General features: G+C 40.0%; 2 protein-coding genes across 2 annotated transcripts in view; one reads left to right on the top strand and one right to left on the bottom strand.

Moving 5' to 3' along the window:
* Window positions 1-19131, top strand: part of TGFBR3 (transforming growth factor beta receptor 3) — a 184025-nt gene that overhangs the window by 264 nt on the left and 164630 nt on the right. The window contains exon 2 of the mRNA XM_077785442.2: window positions 7368-7448. The gene's annotated coding sequence lies outside the window, so the exon portion shown is untranslated. The remainder of the gene's footprint in view (window positions 1-7367; window positions 7449-19131) is intronic.
* EPHX4 (epoxide hydrolase 4) lies at window positions 660-17395 on the bottom strand. The gene is made up of 7 exons (XM_021526313.2): window positions 17090-17395; window positions 14112-14197; window positions 10535-10692; window positions 8351-8479; window positions 6154-6257; window positions 5102-5250; window positions 660-1587 (listed from the first exon to the last, which is right to left on the bottom strand). The coding sequence occupies exons 1-7, from the start codon at window positions 17330-17332 to the stop codon at window positions 1353-1355; spliced, it is 1104 nt and encodes a 367-aa protein (XP_021381988.1). The 5' UTR covers window positions 17333-17395; the 3' UTR covers window positions 660-1352.

Genomic DNA, 19131 nt, shown 5'->3' with positions numbered 1-19131 from the left:
TGAACACCACAGGCGCGATCCTGAGGAGCCTGTGAGGTTCGCGAAGGGGACGAGAGCAGTCTGGGCGGGCAGCGCCGCTTGGTGCTTCCTGCCGAGGCCACGCTGGGCACGGACTGCTCCCATAACACATCCCATAACTCCAAAGAGTGTGGCGATGTGCTGCGGCTCCCCAGCATCTCTCCTGCTCTGGTGGGACACCTGGTTCAGGCTCGCCTGGCCCTGATGCTTCCCTCAGTGGGCTCTCCTGCACCTTTGATTCCAAGGCACTGCGCTTGCTCTGCAGGTGCAGAGGAGTCTTTGGAAAGCTGATAGGCAGTGACTCCTACTCTGTGGTCTCGTATTTTTATTTTGTTTCCCTTTGTAGTTAGCATACAGTTTTCTTCTCCCCTGCCATCACATGCAAGTTAATTCTACCCTTTGTGTCCATAATCACCGTGTCTCTTCCTCCTATAAACACAGGAACCGGGCAGCAGTTTTTGGAGACAAGAACAGTAGTTGCTGACATAGGAAGGATAATGCCAACAATGAGGCATTATTTTCAAGAATTGACAACAATCGTATCATGACTGTCCAGGCTGAATGCTAGACTAGACACTTCAGCTATTCAAACACAGTTCTTAGCTTCAGCAAATCTCTCCACAAGAAGTCAGATAAAGTAGTGGGAGTCTTATAAGTTGCATTTTATTAGACAGAGGTGAATTTGATACATGTTATATCTAAATTTTCCATTGTTCTTGTTCAGACATGTGGAGTGTACAGGTTTCCCATTTTTTAGTCAAGAAAGAAAAACACATTGCGCAAAGCAGCTGCATTCAACAATACAACAAGATACGGATCATTATTCACTTGAAGACTAGAAACATACCCAGAAAATTTTCAATCGTTCAGTATGCTAAAATATAGATAAAAAGAGTTACTGTTTAATGGTAAAATACATTAAAAAAATTCAGGCAAATCTAGAATGAAAACTTGTGACTTTCTTCAGTATGGCACCACTCTATTGTTTCATTATAAATTTGTAAAAGGCACCACACATTACAACTGTAAAGCAAGGGAAAAAACAAAACCAAGCAACTTTCCATGATTTTCTTTCTGTACAAATACATATGTATTTTAAGGCAGGTGTTTTTATGTGCAAAATACAAGTATACAGGTAAAACCAATGTTGGTATCGTATATTCTCATACTCACTTCTTTTAGCTGTACGATTAGTGTCCAAATGTACAGTACAATGAAAACACTTCTCTAACAGAGCTCAAAATAGAAGGCAGGCTGGAAATATGGCCCTGATAACAATTAGGTTTTAAATCTGAAGAGCTTTTATTTAGACCCCTTAAAACATGTACAAACAGTTATTCTCTTTTTCTTTTTGTCTCTTCCTTAAGAAAGGTCCATATCAACTTGTTCACTATGTCAGGTTGATCCTGCTGGAGCCAATGACTGGCTTCTGACAAAATAGTTAATCTGAAGTGATTTTTAACATAAATCCTTGTAATTTCTGCCATCTCAACTTCCATAAATGCATCTCTTTCTCCCCATAACAGCAGGGTTGGCATGATAACTTCATGATGCTGCAGAGGTAGGCAGCTTTAAAAATAAAACACATTTAGTTAGGTTTTACTTTAATAAAAATTCACCAAGCCATATTCAATACAGATTTTGAAATCAATGCAGTGAATCTCATTGCAAACTTTCTAGGTGCCACAATATCTTCTACAATATCAAAAAACCACTGTGACTCCAAGTTCTATCAAAATGACTTACTCAAACTTTAATATTTTTTTCTTAATACCATTATTTAAAGTTGTTAATTTTATAAATATTACCTCATATTATAGACATGAAAGATGCAAGTAGCTAGTATGAAAGGCTTTTCAGCATTAACCTATTGGAATTTATTCCAGCATATTTCAAAGATGCCAAAAAAATTATCTAAGCTTGAATTGCTTACTTTTAGCCACATACGGTGACAGATGAGCTGTGACAATTCAAAATAAATTCCATCTGATCAGATACAAATCTTTATTGAATTAATGTAAAAACATGATTATTTTAAACCAGTAATGTATAGAAAAAGATTTCCTGAATAAACTTTTATGACTTATGTAATTACTAGTTGTAAAGTTAGGAGTTAGTTAAGAGACTATGCTCTGTAAAAAGAGCAAGACAAAGAAGGTGACATGTCTTAGTTTAAAGTAAGACAAATAAAATGAGACATTGAAGACATTCTTCCTCTGTACTTACATGCAAAGTCAAGAAATGCTAATAAAAGATCACTTTAGATAATAATTTCATTTTGATTGATGATTTCAAAAAATTCTTAAAATGGCCCTTTTTACCAATGGATTTAAATCTCATTTTGCAAACAACTTGACCTCACCCACTGAACCACAGCTTTTTCATAGTATCAATTTTAAAAGCTGATAATCTGATACCTGATTCCGTGCATTGAGACTAATCTCTCTACCTTTTAATCCAGTATACTGGAAATTTTCACTTTTAATGTGTGTTTTTTCACTACTGTACAGTTTACTGTTTTGTACCTTGCAAGGTTTGCAGCCTCACTTAGGTAAACTCTATCAGGCTTTTTACAGGCTTTTTTTCACAGGCTTTTTTTGTCACTTTTCATTGCCTATGAACTACACTATATTTCTGTTCAGTCTGGAATATAGGAAATTATATAATTCCTGAACTTTCCAGAAATTGCCTTTAATAACAAATAATGTGCAGATTTCTCATTTAGAAAGGGAATTTCCATTCATGAAATATTACAGTCTTTGAAAAACAGACTTTCATACAGCATTGTTATACAGTTTCTCTGTAAACAGTCAAGTACTTCTTAACTGTTACAAGAGAACTAATGCTATTTTCTAAACAAATGGTGCATCAGAAGAAATTCAAGTTCCAGCTTCTTACCTATGTCTTTTAACCAAGCATGATATAAAAACTTTATGAATTTATTCTCAAAATGTTTGTATATTTGTTTATATAATTTTATAATTTATTTGTTTTATATAATTTAATGTATAGGGAAAGAAATGACCACTGTGCTATTTATAAAAAAATGTGCTGGGGATGGATGGAAGTAAGTTATTTTAATCACCTCTCTGGAAATAGCATTCCAGAAAAATTAGTCTCTGAAGAAAACCTCCAAGTGGATAGCAATGAGTCGAACCCTTTAACACATAGGTCACCAGCATCAGCCCACTGGGAATTTTGGTCAGTACAAGTCATCAGCATCCAAGTGCTGCTTAATGACTTAGAGGAGGGAAAAGGAAAATTCCAATCCAGTTTTCATATTTAACAATTCCCATCCCATAGGGCGTGACCATCAGAACTGGTGAGAAGAACTGTGTGACTGATCTTTTTGTTCCAGTCCAAAGCCTGCTTCATCGTGGCTGATAAGCACCTAAATAAGATTCTCTGAATTCAGTGCAGTTCTTCTTGCTTTATTCATCAGAAGAATAAAGCAAACAATGCACAAACATACCCACAAAACACACAGAGGAATTAATAGCTGTGAAGATACTTTCTGACTTTGATACTACACTTTGTTTTTGAGTCTGAAAAGGCCTGAAACAATAGTTTAAATGTTCACAACTCTTCCATTTGTCTGTGACTCTCAGAGCAATTCAGCTGTCACAGGCACGTCACTGCTGTCAGAGGAGCATCTGGTTAATGTGCACACGCAGCGGAGCGAGGGGCTGTGGCCGATGGAACGAGCAGGGCTGGGGGCGCTGACGCCTCTGAGCTCCTCATCAGCCCTGCCCAGGGCTCCTGCAGGCCTGGGGAGCCCGGGGCAGCCAGGCAGCCCCTGGCCCTTGGACATGCCAGCTGATGTCATCGGCTGCTCTCTGCACAGCTTTAAATAAGTGCACTGTTACCAGCACAGCCGTCTCCTTTATTCCCCATTTCAGCCATGTTTGGGGTTAGCCTTCTGCTTCCTCGTTCCAGTTCTGGCTCAGCCTGTACAAGGCAGCACCTAGCTCAGGTCCCTGTTTTCCTCACTGTGTTTTCCCTGCTGATTGCTCTCCTGACAGCGACAGCATGGATGACACAGAAAGAGCAATAAAGGTGGCAGTAAATTTGGACTATGGAAAATGAAAAGTTATGCTACTTCAAGCATTACTGCCTGAGTTTAGGGAAAGAAGGGAATTGTTGTTTTAAAGAATATTGGGAAGCTGGTCTTTTGTTAGAGAAGCATGAAGGACATTTATCACTACTAAAGACTGGAGATAATAAAGGAAAAACAAATTCAATGCCACTCTTCTTGATTTAGTCCAAATTAGTGCTGTAAGTAGAATATATGCAGAGTTAAGACCTTCTGGCCCTGTTTTTGGTAGATAAAAAAGAGGATGTCAGTCTCTAAGGCTAATCCAACTCCTTTCAGGAAAGTTAAAACTGTCAGAAAGCTGTTTGAGAAAATAAATATTAATCTCACAAAAATACTTCCTATTATGATGCTATCTCTGTTATACTCTATGAAGTGAGTCTGCTAAGACAAATAAAGGAATAAAAAAACCCCGCCAAACCCAAACCAAGTTAGGTTAGTTTTAGGCTTAGTTATAAAAAACCTCTCCCACCTTTCTGAAAAACAGAAATAGCCTAAACACAATAAAATTCTGCCAGATAGGGTCTTGTAAAATTGCAAGTGAGGGATGATATGGCATCCAAGTATGGCATACTTGGATACCATATCATCTAATAGTATTATATAATAGTAAGATCTTGATAGATATTATCATAATATGAATTGTAAATGCAAACAATTAATTGATGTTAATTTTTAAAGTATTATTTAGAGGTGGATTTGTGAGATTGCCATGGGGACTGTGAATGAACAAAAGTCTTTGTTTTATTAAATTTTGAAACAAAGACTTTCCTTTTGTGCACTCTGCTTGTTTTGCCGTTTTGTGTGGACACCTCTTAGAACACACCTGGCCTTCACTGTTGGACTGGGCCTGTGCCCACCTGGTGAGGCTTCAGGAACACACCTGGGGTTTTCCCCTGGTTTAGCAGCAGGAGAGGAGCCACAGTAACACTTCTGGGCTCCAGGGGACTCTCTAGAATATTTTCCTTTGCTTGGAAATATTACACTGACCTGAAAAGAGTTCTGTAATGGTTAATGGGTCCTGTTAATGCTCCGGGTTGTGAAAAGACATAGAGATAAGCTTCAATATCCTCTGCAGTTAATCTGCAGCCTTTCCTTCCAATTCCAGTGGCCTGGCTGGTAAATAAACTTTTCAGAACCTACAAAAGCAAGAAGAAAAAAATATTATGTAAGATAGTTAGAAAATGGGACAACATGGAAAACATCTTTCTAAAATCTGTTTATGCATATTTATAAAATCTGTTTATGTTCAAAGTACAATGAATGGTTCAAATGAGTTTTTAGAGAGTTATGCGTAAAGCACAAAGTAAACATCTCAAGTATAACTTATTATAGAATAATCAAGTACAGAGAAATACCAGTATTACCAAGTTACTGCATCCTGACCTGCTACCTGTGGCAGGCACCTAGTTTTGTTTGGGATGGACCCCAGCAGGTGGCAGGGCAGGATTCATGACCTCCCAGCTGGCTGTGCCCTGTGTGTGCAGCACTGGGAGCTGTGCTGGGGCTGTTGGTGTGTAGGAGGGTGTATCCCTGCACCGTTGCCCTTTTCTATTGGCTCCTACTCATATTTGAGGTTATACAAAATGTTGGCCTTGGTTTCTCGGGCACAATTCATCACCCGGCTGAGTGCAGTGCCCAGCCTCCCGCACTGCCTGCCCTGTAGCAAGCTCTGAGAGATAAGAGGATGTCCCACTGCACACAGGAGCTTCAGATAAGTCAGCAGGAAGTCCCCAGGCACCAGCTGTGTCCCACTGGTATGGGCACAAGTAAAACCAGCTGACTCTTCAGGTGGAGTAATGCACTGCAATGCTGAGGGCAAAAGTACTTCCCTCAGCACCTCCCAGAAATGCAGAAGTAAGAGTTAATCTCAGAGACTCTATGTACTGGTGTGCTACTTTATATAAAGCTTAAGAAGAAAAATCAGAAGGCTCCATATTTTTTTCCAGTAATTACAACTCCATCAGAAGGGATCAATGTAGGTGGCAATTATTCCATTAGTCACAGTTACATATATAAACAAGAGCATTCATTTTGCTCACCTTGAAATCATTTAGTGTAAACATGAATTCAGGAAACCATGGCATTTGGAAAAAGAAGTAGTAACCAGATTTAATCAATTGTGATGGATGTCGTAGAATGTATTCTGAAACAAAAATGTCCATGAATTAAAAATGAAAACTGATGGCTCAAACAAAATTACTAGTAATATTACAATTTTTTAAACTTAAAGGAATGTTTTAAAAATATTACATTAAAGTATGCTGTGTGACAAAAGATGATTATTGTTTCAGGAGTAAATATATGATGTAGCCATTAGAAGATACTTCTTCTATAAATGTTAGTAGAAACAGCCAGCAAAACAAAAGTTTGCCAAAGAATAGGTGAGGACAGCAGCACTGGAGAATTTAATTGCATGATAGTTTTTCACTTAGAGATCTATTTGTGTAGCTAGTCCAAAGCATTTTTTTCCCAGATATGAAATTAAAGGCATAAATAGGTATTTCTCTCATCAATGATGTGATGCACAGAAATCTGTAGATGATGATCGACTGGCATTCTAAAGATTGCATCACTACTGTTCACTGAAGTATAGAATTTTTCTAACAGTGTCTTCTTGGCAATTGCAAGAACTATAATCAAGGTTACATAGAGTCAAAGATTTTTACGGTCATTTTTAAAGACATAGGAGCATATATAGTAAAAGAAAATTATTATCTATCTATCTATCTATCTATCTATCTATCTCTATCACAAACTTGCACTGACTTTTTTTTTTTAAATTTAAATCTGTGTCTTCAGTGAGTTTAAAGAGTCAAAACTGACATTCGAATACCTAACTTCCTCAAAGCAAGCACACAATGTGTGCAGGTACTAGGAAGTCTAGAACTTTTCCTTTACAGGCGCAAATTTAGGAATGTAAAAACCACATATCCAACACAGGACATATCTCTGAAATATTAATTCTGACAGTGGATAAAAATTGGTTTTAAGCCAACAGAAATTGAGGTGTTAGGTATCTTCTAAAATTTCATACTTGTACATTCTTAAATTGCATTATCTATTATATTTTTCCTGATGGACCATTGTCAGCACTGATCACTTTTCTGTACTATTTATAAACTGTGTATTTTCTTTTAATCCACAGTAGAATAAATTTGATGTAGGGAGAATTCATTAGGCTACAGAATAGATTTTGTAGTTCAACAAATATGCAAACAAATACTATAATAAAATGCAATTATCTTTTCTACAGCTCGCTCCTGCTCTCATTGAAAACACTGCAAAAATCTTCTGCTTGCTCACGTGCTAAACAGAGCTCACGTGCTTTCCATGGGTAAGTGCGGATTAAACATGTGGCAAAATGTTCTTTAGTATCTTAGAAAGGTACCCAAGAACACTGTGAGAACAACAAATATGGGTGGTGTGTCTGATTCCACAGTGTAAGGTCAGATTTACATTCAATTGAAATTAAAATTAAAGCTCTGCTGAATATTCTTAGCTATTTATGGGGAAATGGGGTGACTTTTTAAATGGAGATAGGGTAAGGGCATCAATTGCAAAAATTCAAATTAGTGAGATAGTACTTCCCTTTACATTACTGAATGTTTATATAATTCCTATGAAATATTTTGTAGTTCTGGGTAGTAGACAAACTCAGCTCTATCACACAACAAATAGTGAAACAAGTCCTTTTTCAGCAAAGTACTGGTATATTCCTGAGCTCTATTAAGTAGCCTGGAAAGACTTCTTCCAATGAATATTGTACCAGATCATAAATTGTCACTTGTCACCTAAATCAGGATGTAATTCTAATCTCTGATTCACATTCATACAAAGACAGGCTTATGCAGATTCAATAATGCAGTGCAGCCTTTACTAAATTGTAATACAATATACGTCCTTCTTTGGGAATTTTTTCCTGATATTTACAACAGTGATAAACAGTGATAAAGTGCAACAAAACATATTTGTGTGTTTGAAAATCTTGTTTGTGGACCCTCAAGGATTAAAAAAAATCTGTAACTTTGGTTGCAAATATTCCCACTTCCTACAATGAATTTATTTTCAAAAGTTAAATAAATACTTGATATCTTACTGCTTCATAAAATACAGTCTAGCCATGTGAGAGCCATAGAGTACTTGCAGCTCATCTACTGAGGCAGGCTGTTGGTCCTCAAAGCAAGCACAACCAAAATGCAGATACTTTGGATTAACAAAGACTACTGTGAAACTTACCTGTAAATACAGAAGGATGAGGGAAATTAACCACAATCAGCTTAGTCACCATTTCAGGGTAACATATGGCCACTAACCAAGCGATCATTCCTCCCCAGTCATGGCCAATCAACACACACTTGTTGTATCCTACCACATAAACATAGACACATGCTTTTATTTCAAAGGAATTAGCATCCACAGAAATCAGCTCGTACAATAAAATCATTATTGGGCTAAATAGGTGTTTCAGCACATTTATTCGTGTAGCTTCAATACTGCACCACTTCCATTACTAATGGTCAGAAAAAATAGAGCACTGTTATAGTTTAAAAATTTATAAATATGTCAAAGTATTTAATTGGACTTAATTCAACTTTAACTCTACTACCTCCATATCACCCTAAAGTTACTTAATATGCAGATGGTCTCTCTGTTCACGTCTTGGCCAGTGCAGGGTCAGATAGCCAGTTCACTCTGCAGTCATTATAACACATGTACATTTGCCATGTTTAGGGAGTTTAAAATTTGAAACTGCAGACGAGCAATCTCCTGACCACCTCCAGAACAAAATCAATCCTAATGTATTTCTCTAAATATGAGAGGTTATCTAAGCACTCAGTGGCATCATTATGCCAAAAGTGGGCATTCTACTTAATAGCCATATATATATAGCATGTGTAAACACTCCCATTTATACACTTAGGAGGCCTGTAGCTTTTCTCCGTAAGCTGTTCTGTTGGCAATTCTATAAGTTCTGGACATTCACATACTTAATTCATCAATAAAATTTGTATTTTAGCAGCAATAGAAGGGGCATGGGCAAGATAGTGACCAAGTGTTTTGAAAGCTTAATCACTCTTCCTTTAACTACTGCTGGAAAACAACATACTCTAGTGTCAGATACCATCATCCTCAATGAGGACTGGAATGTTGAGCACACAGACTACAAATGAAACATATAAAAGCCAAGATGTTTAGAATTCTGACATAAATTTGGACACAGTTGTCAAAAAACCTTATAAACTCGCTTGGATAGAAATCTTTTGGAGCACTTTTGATATGATCAAGTCCTCCAAAAGAATTTATCTTGGGATTAGGACAAACAAAGATAACAAGGCTCTGAAGTGATCTTCCCCAAAAAATTTAAATCCCTCTGAAATTGAATTATGCTGAGAGCACTTCTCAAGCATAACCATGGTGTTACCATGGAGATTAACACAACCAGCAAAGGCTGGAAAATGTCAACACTGTGTGAGGACTGCCTGCCCAATCTTTTGCCAATACTCAAACATCACAAGTAAAGCAAATCCTAAATTCAAATCTCAGAACTTGAATCAGTGCTTTATTATTTCTTTATATGAAATGCAGTAATTGTTTTACTATGACTAGAGTATCCAGGGAATTATAATTCTTCAGAGAATGACAATCTAATCCCTTGCGTTGATCTTGGTATGGAAGGGAAATATCCTTCACCAGGGGTTACAATTTATCACCCAAACAGGGACACTTCAAACTGAACTGGAGTGGCAAATTTTGCACTTCAGCTCTAGACCTTTATGCTGTGTATTTGCCACAGAGAGCAGTGTGCCCCCTTGTCCCTTCTGCTCTCACTGCTGTGTAAGACAGAGTGATTCAGCCCTTGAGAACTGACAGGAGTAGCAGGAGTAGTATTGTGCAGAGGGTAGTATTTTCAGAGGGCTTCTTTTTTTCCCAATACAGCAGATGCACTCTCACCATCTCTGTAAAGCCTACAATATTTCTTATGTCTTGTTTGTGCAAGAAGAATGTAATCTGATATAAATTCCTTGGTCTGCAAGTGCTTTAAGACTCTTAGAATATTATCCACTAAGTGCAAGTGGTTAGGACGAAAGACCTCTTAGGGAAAAAGACCACAGGTTTGTACTGCTGGATTTTACAGCACATAGGAATTTTTCTTTCAAAATTCTTGATGAAAAAATCATTTTTACATTGCTTCTACTTACATACACATTGTAATTAGAAAACAACACTTTTTCATTTATAATTGTCCAAGAAATATTCGTATCCTTAAATTTATATCTATACACCTCTGTGATGCATATATTAAAAAAAAAACCAAAAAACAACAACAAACCACAACAGTGCTAGATATTTATGTGGGTTTCTTTTCCTGGAAAATCAAGTAATTTTTGAGTCAAGTAGGTTTTTCTTCTACTAACGCACCTAGAGATTCCAAAATATCCTTTATGTCTGCTATCAGGCAATCTAACTTGTAATTTTCTTTGTGAGGAGGAGCATCTGTTTCTCCATAACCTCTCAAATCCAGGGCCACCACTCGATATTCACTTTTAAATTCCCGCAATTGATGGCGCCAAGAATACCTAACAAAGGGGAAAAAAAAATTGGAGTTACAAGGTCAAGCATTATGATACCAAAAACACAGTCAATGCTTTTTCACCCAAATATGTGAGGGAAAACTAGCATGGCTTTTTTTGCTATGAGATTCTTTTTCCTTTCTGTGCTGTGCTGATGGTCCTTTGTGGCTGCAGTAGTTTTGTGCTCCTGTCTTGAATTCCCCAGTAACAAAGTGCATCTGCCAGAAAAGGGGCATGGCCAGAGCCAGGGTTTTTCAACAATTCCTGGGTCTGGCACAGTCCCTTTGCTGCAATGGAAGCAGGCATAAACCTGAATATAGGGAGGACTACTCTGTTTTATCCTTGGAGCCACAGTAGCATCAAAAGAGTAAGATCTGAAAAGCTTTTTCTTCTCCCTGGCTTACTCACAGGCATGTTTTGGATTTTTTTTTTCCTATTCAGAAAAAGCATGTCAAATAATTTGCACACTAAATAAACCAAAGAAAGAAATCCAGTTAAAAACAAATGATCTTGCTGAAGTTTATAGGATTTATCCTGTGTACGGTTTCATGTGTCTCTGTACCAGAACTGTTGAGGAACAAACTCTCTTAATGTGTTGGTACTAATCAAAGCCTTGTGTTTCTATGGAAAAGAGTGATAGCATTACATACATCAAAAGGCATACAAAGGCAAGAACTTAGGCAAAGGCCTGGGCTATTCCTCACTCCGTAACTGTATGTAGTGGTTGGGTGTGTGTTATTAAGCAAAAATAAAAAGAAAATGGTGGGTCTTAAACTGCAAGAACTACCTGTCCTTCAGCTCTTATTGAAACCAAATAAATTTTAGAGTAGTCAGTACCAAGACAGACATGGTCTTATCTTACACTGTACTAGAAAGATGTATGAAAAACATGATCCTTCTGGCCATGTATAACAGTGACTGTATTCCTCTGTGCTAGGATCTAGCTTTTACTGCTGCTTATTTCAAGTTTCAGAGAAAGGATATGTAACATTTGGATCAGCGGTGGTTTTAAGTATGATGCACAGAATTCTACCTTGATGCAAACAGTGTCTGTATCAGACCATGGGCTCTTCCACTTTACCTTTGCCTCCAGCCTATCAGGGACTTTGAACTTAAATAAGGTTACAGGAACACTCAGTGATAGGAATCTGTATTCATATAAACAAAACAGTCAGAACATTTTCATTTCAGTGCTATATAATGCAAAGACAAGGTTTAGCTGAGATGCCCAGGAATGAATTTTTTAAAGGTGTTATATAATGACTTGGAAGCTGAATTTGCCATGGTAACTGTTGCAGCTATTCTATATACTTCAGTAAGAAGAAAGAACCAGGCCCATAAATAAATAAATCAACTATTTTTGTTTTCAGAAAATGTCTACAAGCTATTCTCATCCTCTGTTTTCACAACATCCATCAGTCTCCAAATATCTGACCTATCAAATGGGTAGGTTTTATATTCAAATAAACCCTTTTATTCCATATGATATATAGCCATTGGAAAACTGCTTTGCAAGCAGAATTTGGAAATGCTGTGAATGCCTCCACATTCATAAGGTTTAATCTATTTTGAGACTTTCTGATCACATTTTTTCTAAAGGGCAAGTAGTATAAAATGTAGCATCTCACACACAACTTTTAAGTATCACATTACATTTAAGTAATGTATGCCTCATCACAGTATGTCCAGTTTCAAGTATTTTATTATTGACCTTCCACAATATATTGATTTTCAAGTTCTTATGCATCTAAAACACTCATTGGCTCTGGTGTGTTACATTCTTTAGTGATCTGTCACCTTCAGACATTCTCTATCACTCTTAGTGGTCAGTATTGCTTGGTTATATTTGTCCTATTTATAACCTTGGGACATTTGAAGGCAGAGGATTTATTAAAATTAAGAACTGTAATTGTGGATAATATCCTTCTTGTTTCCCTAGACAAACAATACAAATTTGATGCTGCTTTACATCTCTCTTAAATGGTGGTTATTTTATCTTGTGCTTTCAGAACAATCACTATTTCTGAATGAAAAAGTATTCACTGAGTGAATGAACAACCTAACACAAATATTGGCAATATGACTGGTTTACAGACTAGAACAGTGATAGAAAGTCTTGGTGGTCCCAGTGACCTATATAAGGGGTTTTTTATTCATCCCTTTTGACTAGTCAGACAATAAAGTCTAGTAGCTGCCACTTATATCGTGACTCACTATTCAAAATGGTAAGAATTACTTTCTGCTTTTTAAAAATAATATACCTAATCTCAGTAGAATATGTACATAAAATGCTAATTTATCCATTACTATTCGCCCATAGGGGAAATCAGCTGTAGTCTTGTTGCCTATGTTAGAATATGCTTTATGCAAGATATGCATAATGTTTGAATAGAATATGCACTGGCCCATCTAACTGTCCTTTCAATCAAAGTTTACAGCTTTAATAATTTTAGATAGCAATTTATTCCTTGAATAACATCGTTCTTTGAAAATTTAACTTAACAGAAATGTGTCTCTGTCCCATCATCCTGGGACAGAGTACCTAGGGGAAATTGCTGAGGGAAGAGATCTGACCTCTCTTCTGCTTGGGTCAGTTTAGCATGGTATGACCTGAGTACAGACTGGGAGATCACAGCTCCAGCAGTGGCCTCTAGCCCCACAGCTGAGTTTGGTAAGGAAAAGGATCATTTACCTTCCTGTATTTCTGGCATTAGTACTGCCCTTATTCCCTCACTGTTTTTTTCTGTGCAAGTTCTGTAAGCCATGCTTCACTAGTTAAACCTGACAACGACAGCCTGAGCAATTTGGTTAAATCATTGGACACATGACTGCTTTTCATTGTTATAAACAAACATTTAGGATTGGGTTGGATTCATCATTCATCTTGTGATGAACTAATAATAGAACCTTTTTCCCTGAGTAGATTCTGAAATTAGGCTGCACAATAGCCTATAGAACTCATAGTTCTTCCCCTCCCCCAGTTAAAAATTAATGCGTAGTATTTTTAATAAATGGAGTTCAATCCTGATTGCACTTAAAATATAATGGATCCTTATTTTAATGCTCTCTGCTATAATTCATAAGTTTAGCCATATAGCACAAGTACTATCCAAACAGGAAATTTGTTTAAAATTAGCAGTTCCTTCACAAAGTTTGCAGGAAAGGCTACATAGCTGAGGAAAAATGGATTGACAGTACAAAAAAGATGGTTGGTTTGTGTTAGTCTGGATTTTTTTTTTTGTGGATGCAGCAGTTAAAAAAATGTTTCAATGGTTCGTTGCCTTCTGAAACTTTATGCCATTACTATTCATAAATACATATAAGGGATTACACTGGGGATATTTATGCAGAGGTGTTCATCCTTGTTCATCCTGCATATCTTATGCATCCTCTTTTATAATAGAAAATGGTGAAGGGTGATTTACCAGAATTCTGGAAAGCCATGAAGCAGCAACATGAGTGGTTTGCCCCTTTCTCCAGCAGCCACATAGTGAAATCGTAACCCTGAATCCTAAAATAAGAGAAAAAGATGTGTGTTTATTGCTGCATAGAACTACTGCTTTGGGATTTGAGAATGATGATGGTTTCAGACCATATTCTAAGAAACAATACATCGCCCCTAAAAAAATATCAAATTATCAGTTTTGAAGCTGAAGCCTTCTTTTCTTCTGAGATCAGGTGTTTGCTACACCCTGGCAATGCTGAGTATCCCATGCCCTGCACACCTACCTCAGCTTCTTCCAGGAAGGGCCAGCCACAATACCTGCCAGGCTGTGCCTGTGTGCTGGCCCAGCCCTGAGCACATGAACACTTCTGACAGAGCACAGCCACTGGGAAATGCAGGTTATTGTCACAGCAAGCACGTGGCTGTCACACAGACACCAGTCATGTACTTTATAGAAGGACTTTAAAATGCAAAATACTTTAAATGCACTTCCAATCTTTCAGCTAGCTGGTAAGATTATGCAACTATTTAAAACCATCACATTGCATTCTGGCATGATAAAGGACCACTTGTATTCTTAACAACCAAAACCAATCAAAACTAAGTAACCAGAAAGCAAGACATATTTGCTAGTTTTTATCATTCTAGGTTTCAGACTCACTTCAGAAAATTAAGCTTTAATGTTATAATCTTCTTTTTGCCTTGTCAATAGTCAGTTTCTGATGCATCTTTTAAGGAATTGGATCTTATGAGAATTACAAGCAGGTAACTTACTTATTGTAGAAGCTGAATGCTATTGAAGTGAATGGATGTACACAAGCTTACACTGACTGAAGGTCAAATCCAGTAGAATTTAAATAAACTGTGATTATGACCTAGAGGTTTTACTGAATTCTGACACAGAAATAGATACAGAAGTTGGGAGTTGGCTCACAAAATACTGTTTAGAAGTCATGTGAAAGAAACTGCAGGAAGAAGGGTTGTACAGCTCCTGAACAAATGTCAAAGCCTGCACTGTCTCTGCTACTTCAACAAAGAAAGAAAAAACCCATGCCTTTGCTATACATAAAGAGCTAATATCAGAGGCAAGGATCACAAATGCATGAAAAAAGGCTTTCCTGCCAAAGATGCTTCAAATGGTCTGAGATATCTTTACACTCATAAGTAACTAATGAGCTGCAAAACCATTAACTTATATTCTCATTCTTGAAAGGGCTCTGAAGAGGGAACTATTTGGATTTTTTTATATTTGCTCTGGATATAATATGGACTTTTTCTCAGTTTTGCCCTTAATTACACTGATATTTCACCTCTGGGATGCCAATGAATTTGAAGTCCCTAGAGGTAAAAATAAATTCCTATTAAATTTTGGGGACATTACATTATCTGTATCATTCTCCAGATCACTCTGCCTTTAATCCTTTCCTATTTAAAAAGTAGAAGTTTCTCAGTCTTCTTCCACAGTTTCTCATTTAGTGAGTAATGGGTAAGCTTTCCTCCATGCTGCTTCTTTCAGTCGGTGTCCTCTTGGGATTTGCCCTCCATGTTTTTATTCTAATCTATTTGTTGCTTTAAGGAACTCCCTTTACTCCTGAAAATACTATCCCCACTTGTACAGCAGCAGTTTAGATAACACATGGCCCAAACTAAGCCCATCGACTTTTTGAGTTCCTGCTGTACCCTTTTTTCTAACCCCCAGAACAGACATAGGATGTTGCACTGTCTGTTTTATTGAAATCTGAATAGATTTGTAGGATATATGTGTTTGGAAAGTAATCCATTAGCCTACTGTTATCCATCAGCAAGAGTTTGTTATTTCCTGAAATGAGTGATCAACTGTCATATTGACAGCAATTCGATTTGGCCCCAAATGCTCTTCTATTACTGTCATACCCCTCTCACTTCCACAGCAGCCTGTTCATTTACTGCTTTGTGGTACTGGAAAAAAAGAATATGTCATATGAGTAAAAAGCCCACACATGCCTCCTAATGATGTTAGCAAAAGAAAACAAGCAAATCATGACAAACGGAGGCTCACTAATTTATATTAGTACTGCCTCGCACAAAACCATCTGCACAGAACCCTGGGAACAGAGATCTTTATGCTTATTTTATGAAAAATAGCACTTAGAAAACTTGCTATGCATTCTATGCTTACCTATAGCTGCAAAAGAAACCCAGTTAATAAAACTTCATTTAGAGCATTTAGTAAAGAAGCAAATCACAAAGACCTGAGACAAGAACAGAAACTGACTGGTTGCTTAAACGGTACAACCTGAGGGACAGCAATTAGCTTCTTGCTCTACGTTTTCCCTGATGCTCGACACGAGCTCCCCGTTGCCACTGGGCAAACCGTAAATAGCAGAGAGAGCAGAGGCAGTGCAGGGAGCGGTGGGCTGCGGGGTACCCGGGGCCGAGGAACCTCTCACCGCCCACCCAGGGCTCCGCTCCCGGGCTGACCGGGCACCGCATCCTCCCGCCTTGAGGCCCCGTAGCCGGGCCGGGCACGGCACCGCTCGCCGGGGCAGTGCAGTCAGGCGCTGGATGCGCGCAGCTGAGCGAGCACGCACGGCAGGGCGGGCAGGGCTGCCGTGCACAGCTCACCCGCACGGCAGGGCGGGCAGGACAGGCAGGGCTGCCGTGCACAGCTCACCCGCACGGCAGGGCAGGCAGGGCTGCCGTGCACAGCTCATCCGCACGGCAGGGCGGGCAGGGCTGCCGTGCACAGCTCACCCCGCACGGCAGGGCAGGCAGGGCTGCCGTGCACAGCTCACCCGCACGGCAGGGCAGGCAGGGCGGGCAGGGCTGCCGTGCACAGCTCACCCGCACGGCAGGACAGGCAGGGCTGCCGTGCACAGCTCACCCGCACGGCAGGGCAGGCAAGGGTGTCATGCAGAGCGCGGGGGTGGGTGCCTGCCTGCGCGCCCAGCGGGCCCGCTCCCACGCCCGCGCCCTCACCTTGATACGGACGTAGCAGTGAGTGCCCAGGGAGGGGTCGTTGAGGCAGGCGGGGGGGTTCTCCCGCACCACCCAGCGGAAGGTCTCGCCCGGCCGCCGGCCGATGCTCCAGAGCAGCCGCAGCCCGGCGATGCAGGCGCACACCCCGCAGTAGCTGTAAACCAACGCCCAGAAGAGCAGCGCCCGTGCGGCCACCATCACCCGGCGGGCGGGCGGAGGGCACGCAGCGCCGGGTCTCGCCATCGGGCCCCGCCGCCGCCGTCCCCGCCGGCCGGGAGGGGCTCGGAGCGCCGCCGCCGCCAGGAGCCGCCCGAGTGGAGGCACCGGGAGCGGCGGCGGCGGCGCGCCCGCCCCGCGGCCCTCGCCCCGCGCCGCCGGGCACAGCGCCGGGCACAGCGCCGGGCACAGCGCCGGCCGCCCGCACGTCCCGGGGCTCGCCGGGCCCCGGGCGGTGCCTCGGGGGCGGCGGCGCTGCGGCTGGGGTCGCGCCTGCCCGCGCAGGGCTTGGCCAAGGAGGGCTCTGCTCCCCAGGTATTTGGCGATGAAAGAGGGAGAAGCCGTCCCTGGGGCGGCGGGGCGCGGCTGTGTCACCTGCGCGCTCCGGCAGAGCCGCCAGACACATCGGGATGCGCTGGGAATGTCACTGGGAGCAGCGGCTGCGGCCGGCGGGCCGTCCCCGCGCCGTGGCTGCCCCAGGACCCGGCAGCGATCGCGCTGCACACTCCGAGCGCGCCCTTGAGCGCCCTTACCTTACTGCCGTGCCAGAGGTGGATAACTCGCACCGTAGTGTTTTTCAAGACTGCATTCTTTCACTGCCACTTCACCATTACCCATTCAAAGGTGATTTTGTAAACGTATTTACAATTTTAGCTATTATATGCTAATACTAGTGGATATTTCTTAAAAAGATAAATGACCTAAACTTGACTTAAGTCTGTGTCGATATCTCAGCTCTGGAGGGTTGAGAGAGGCTGAACAGTCCCTGCCTGCCCATTAGTACATCACTACAAGCATACGCCAAGGGGTCACTGTCTCGTACAAGGCCACAGATGCCAGGGTAAGAAGAAAGTCTCCAGTCTGTCTCCTACTAACCTACTGATATGCAGGGTAAAGGGTAATTTAAGACTAGAATGGCTCATGTAATCCAAAACTGTAAGTACAAGTGTAACTATATGAAACAATTGGTTTTACAGGTTGTAAAAGTACATTATAAGAATGTACCATTTATTAGCTCTAGAAGATAACAAAATGTGGACAAGGTATTTGCTGACTACCAGAAAAGTATAAATGAGCTTGCATGTCAAGTCCTGATCTAACTCACTGCATGGCCTGCTCACCTTTACTCCTAGATCCATTGCTTCTCAGACTAGAGGATATGGGCAAGTTCAGGACTTTTGGAGGCCATATGAGAGTCACAGCTCATATGTAGGTCTATGTGCAGCTTCTTGCCATTTGAAGAGAGCAGAGTTGCTAAATTCTCTGAAAACCAAAATTTTTTCTTGATCCAGATGACACTGTAGGATGAGAACTTAACTTCCAATAAATATTTTTGCTCTGTCCAGCAGTGCAAGTAGAGGCTGGTACAAAGACACCATCCATCTGTTAACTCTAAGATGTGTGATTCAATGAGCTAGTTTTAAAAAAATTGGATAAGCATGTGTGCAGATAGAATATATATAATTTTTCACTATGCATGGAACACAGCTTGTAGATGACTTTTGTCTGTAACATACCAAATGCTTTCTCCTACTTGTTCTAAATTCAGACTTACAAATATAGACACTGATATTGAATCCTAGGCCCTTTGAAGGCAGTGACAGAATTAATGCTTGTTTCAATAAGGTCAAAATTTTTCCTTTTTTAGAAAAATCAAATAAAATTAACTAAAGTAGCAGAAATGAATTATAAAAATGGCCTGTTACTGCATTTTTATGAATTTAAAAGTTTAAACAGGCTAAAACCCTAATATGAATTTACTTTCTTTTACTAAAGATAACATTTTACGTAGCTGCAAAAAGCTGCCAAGCTTTCTGTAATCTATA

Source organism: Lonchura striata, chromosome 8 (genome assembly GCF_050655825.1).
Source record: "Lonchura striata isolate lonStrDom1 chromosome 8, ASM5065582v1, whole genome shotgun sequence".
Classification (NCBI taxonomy): Eukaryota; Metazoa; Chordata; class Aves; order Passeriformes; family Estrildidae; genus Lonchura; species Lonchura striata.
The sequence above is the reverse complement of the archived record's forward strand: the minus strand, read 5'-3'. Positions and strand labels throughout refer to the sequence as shown.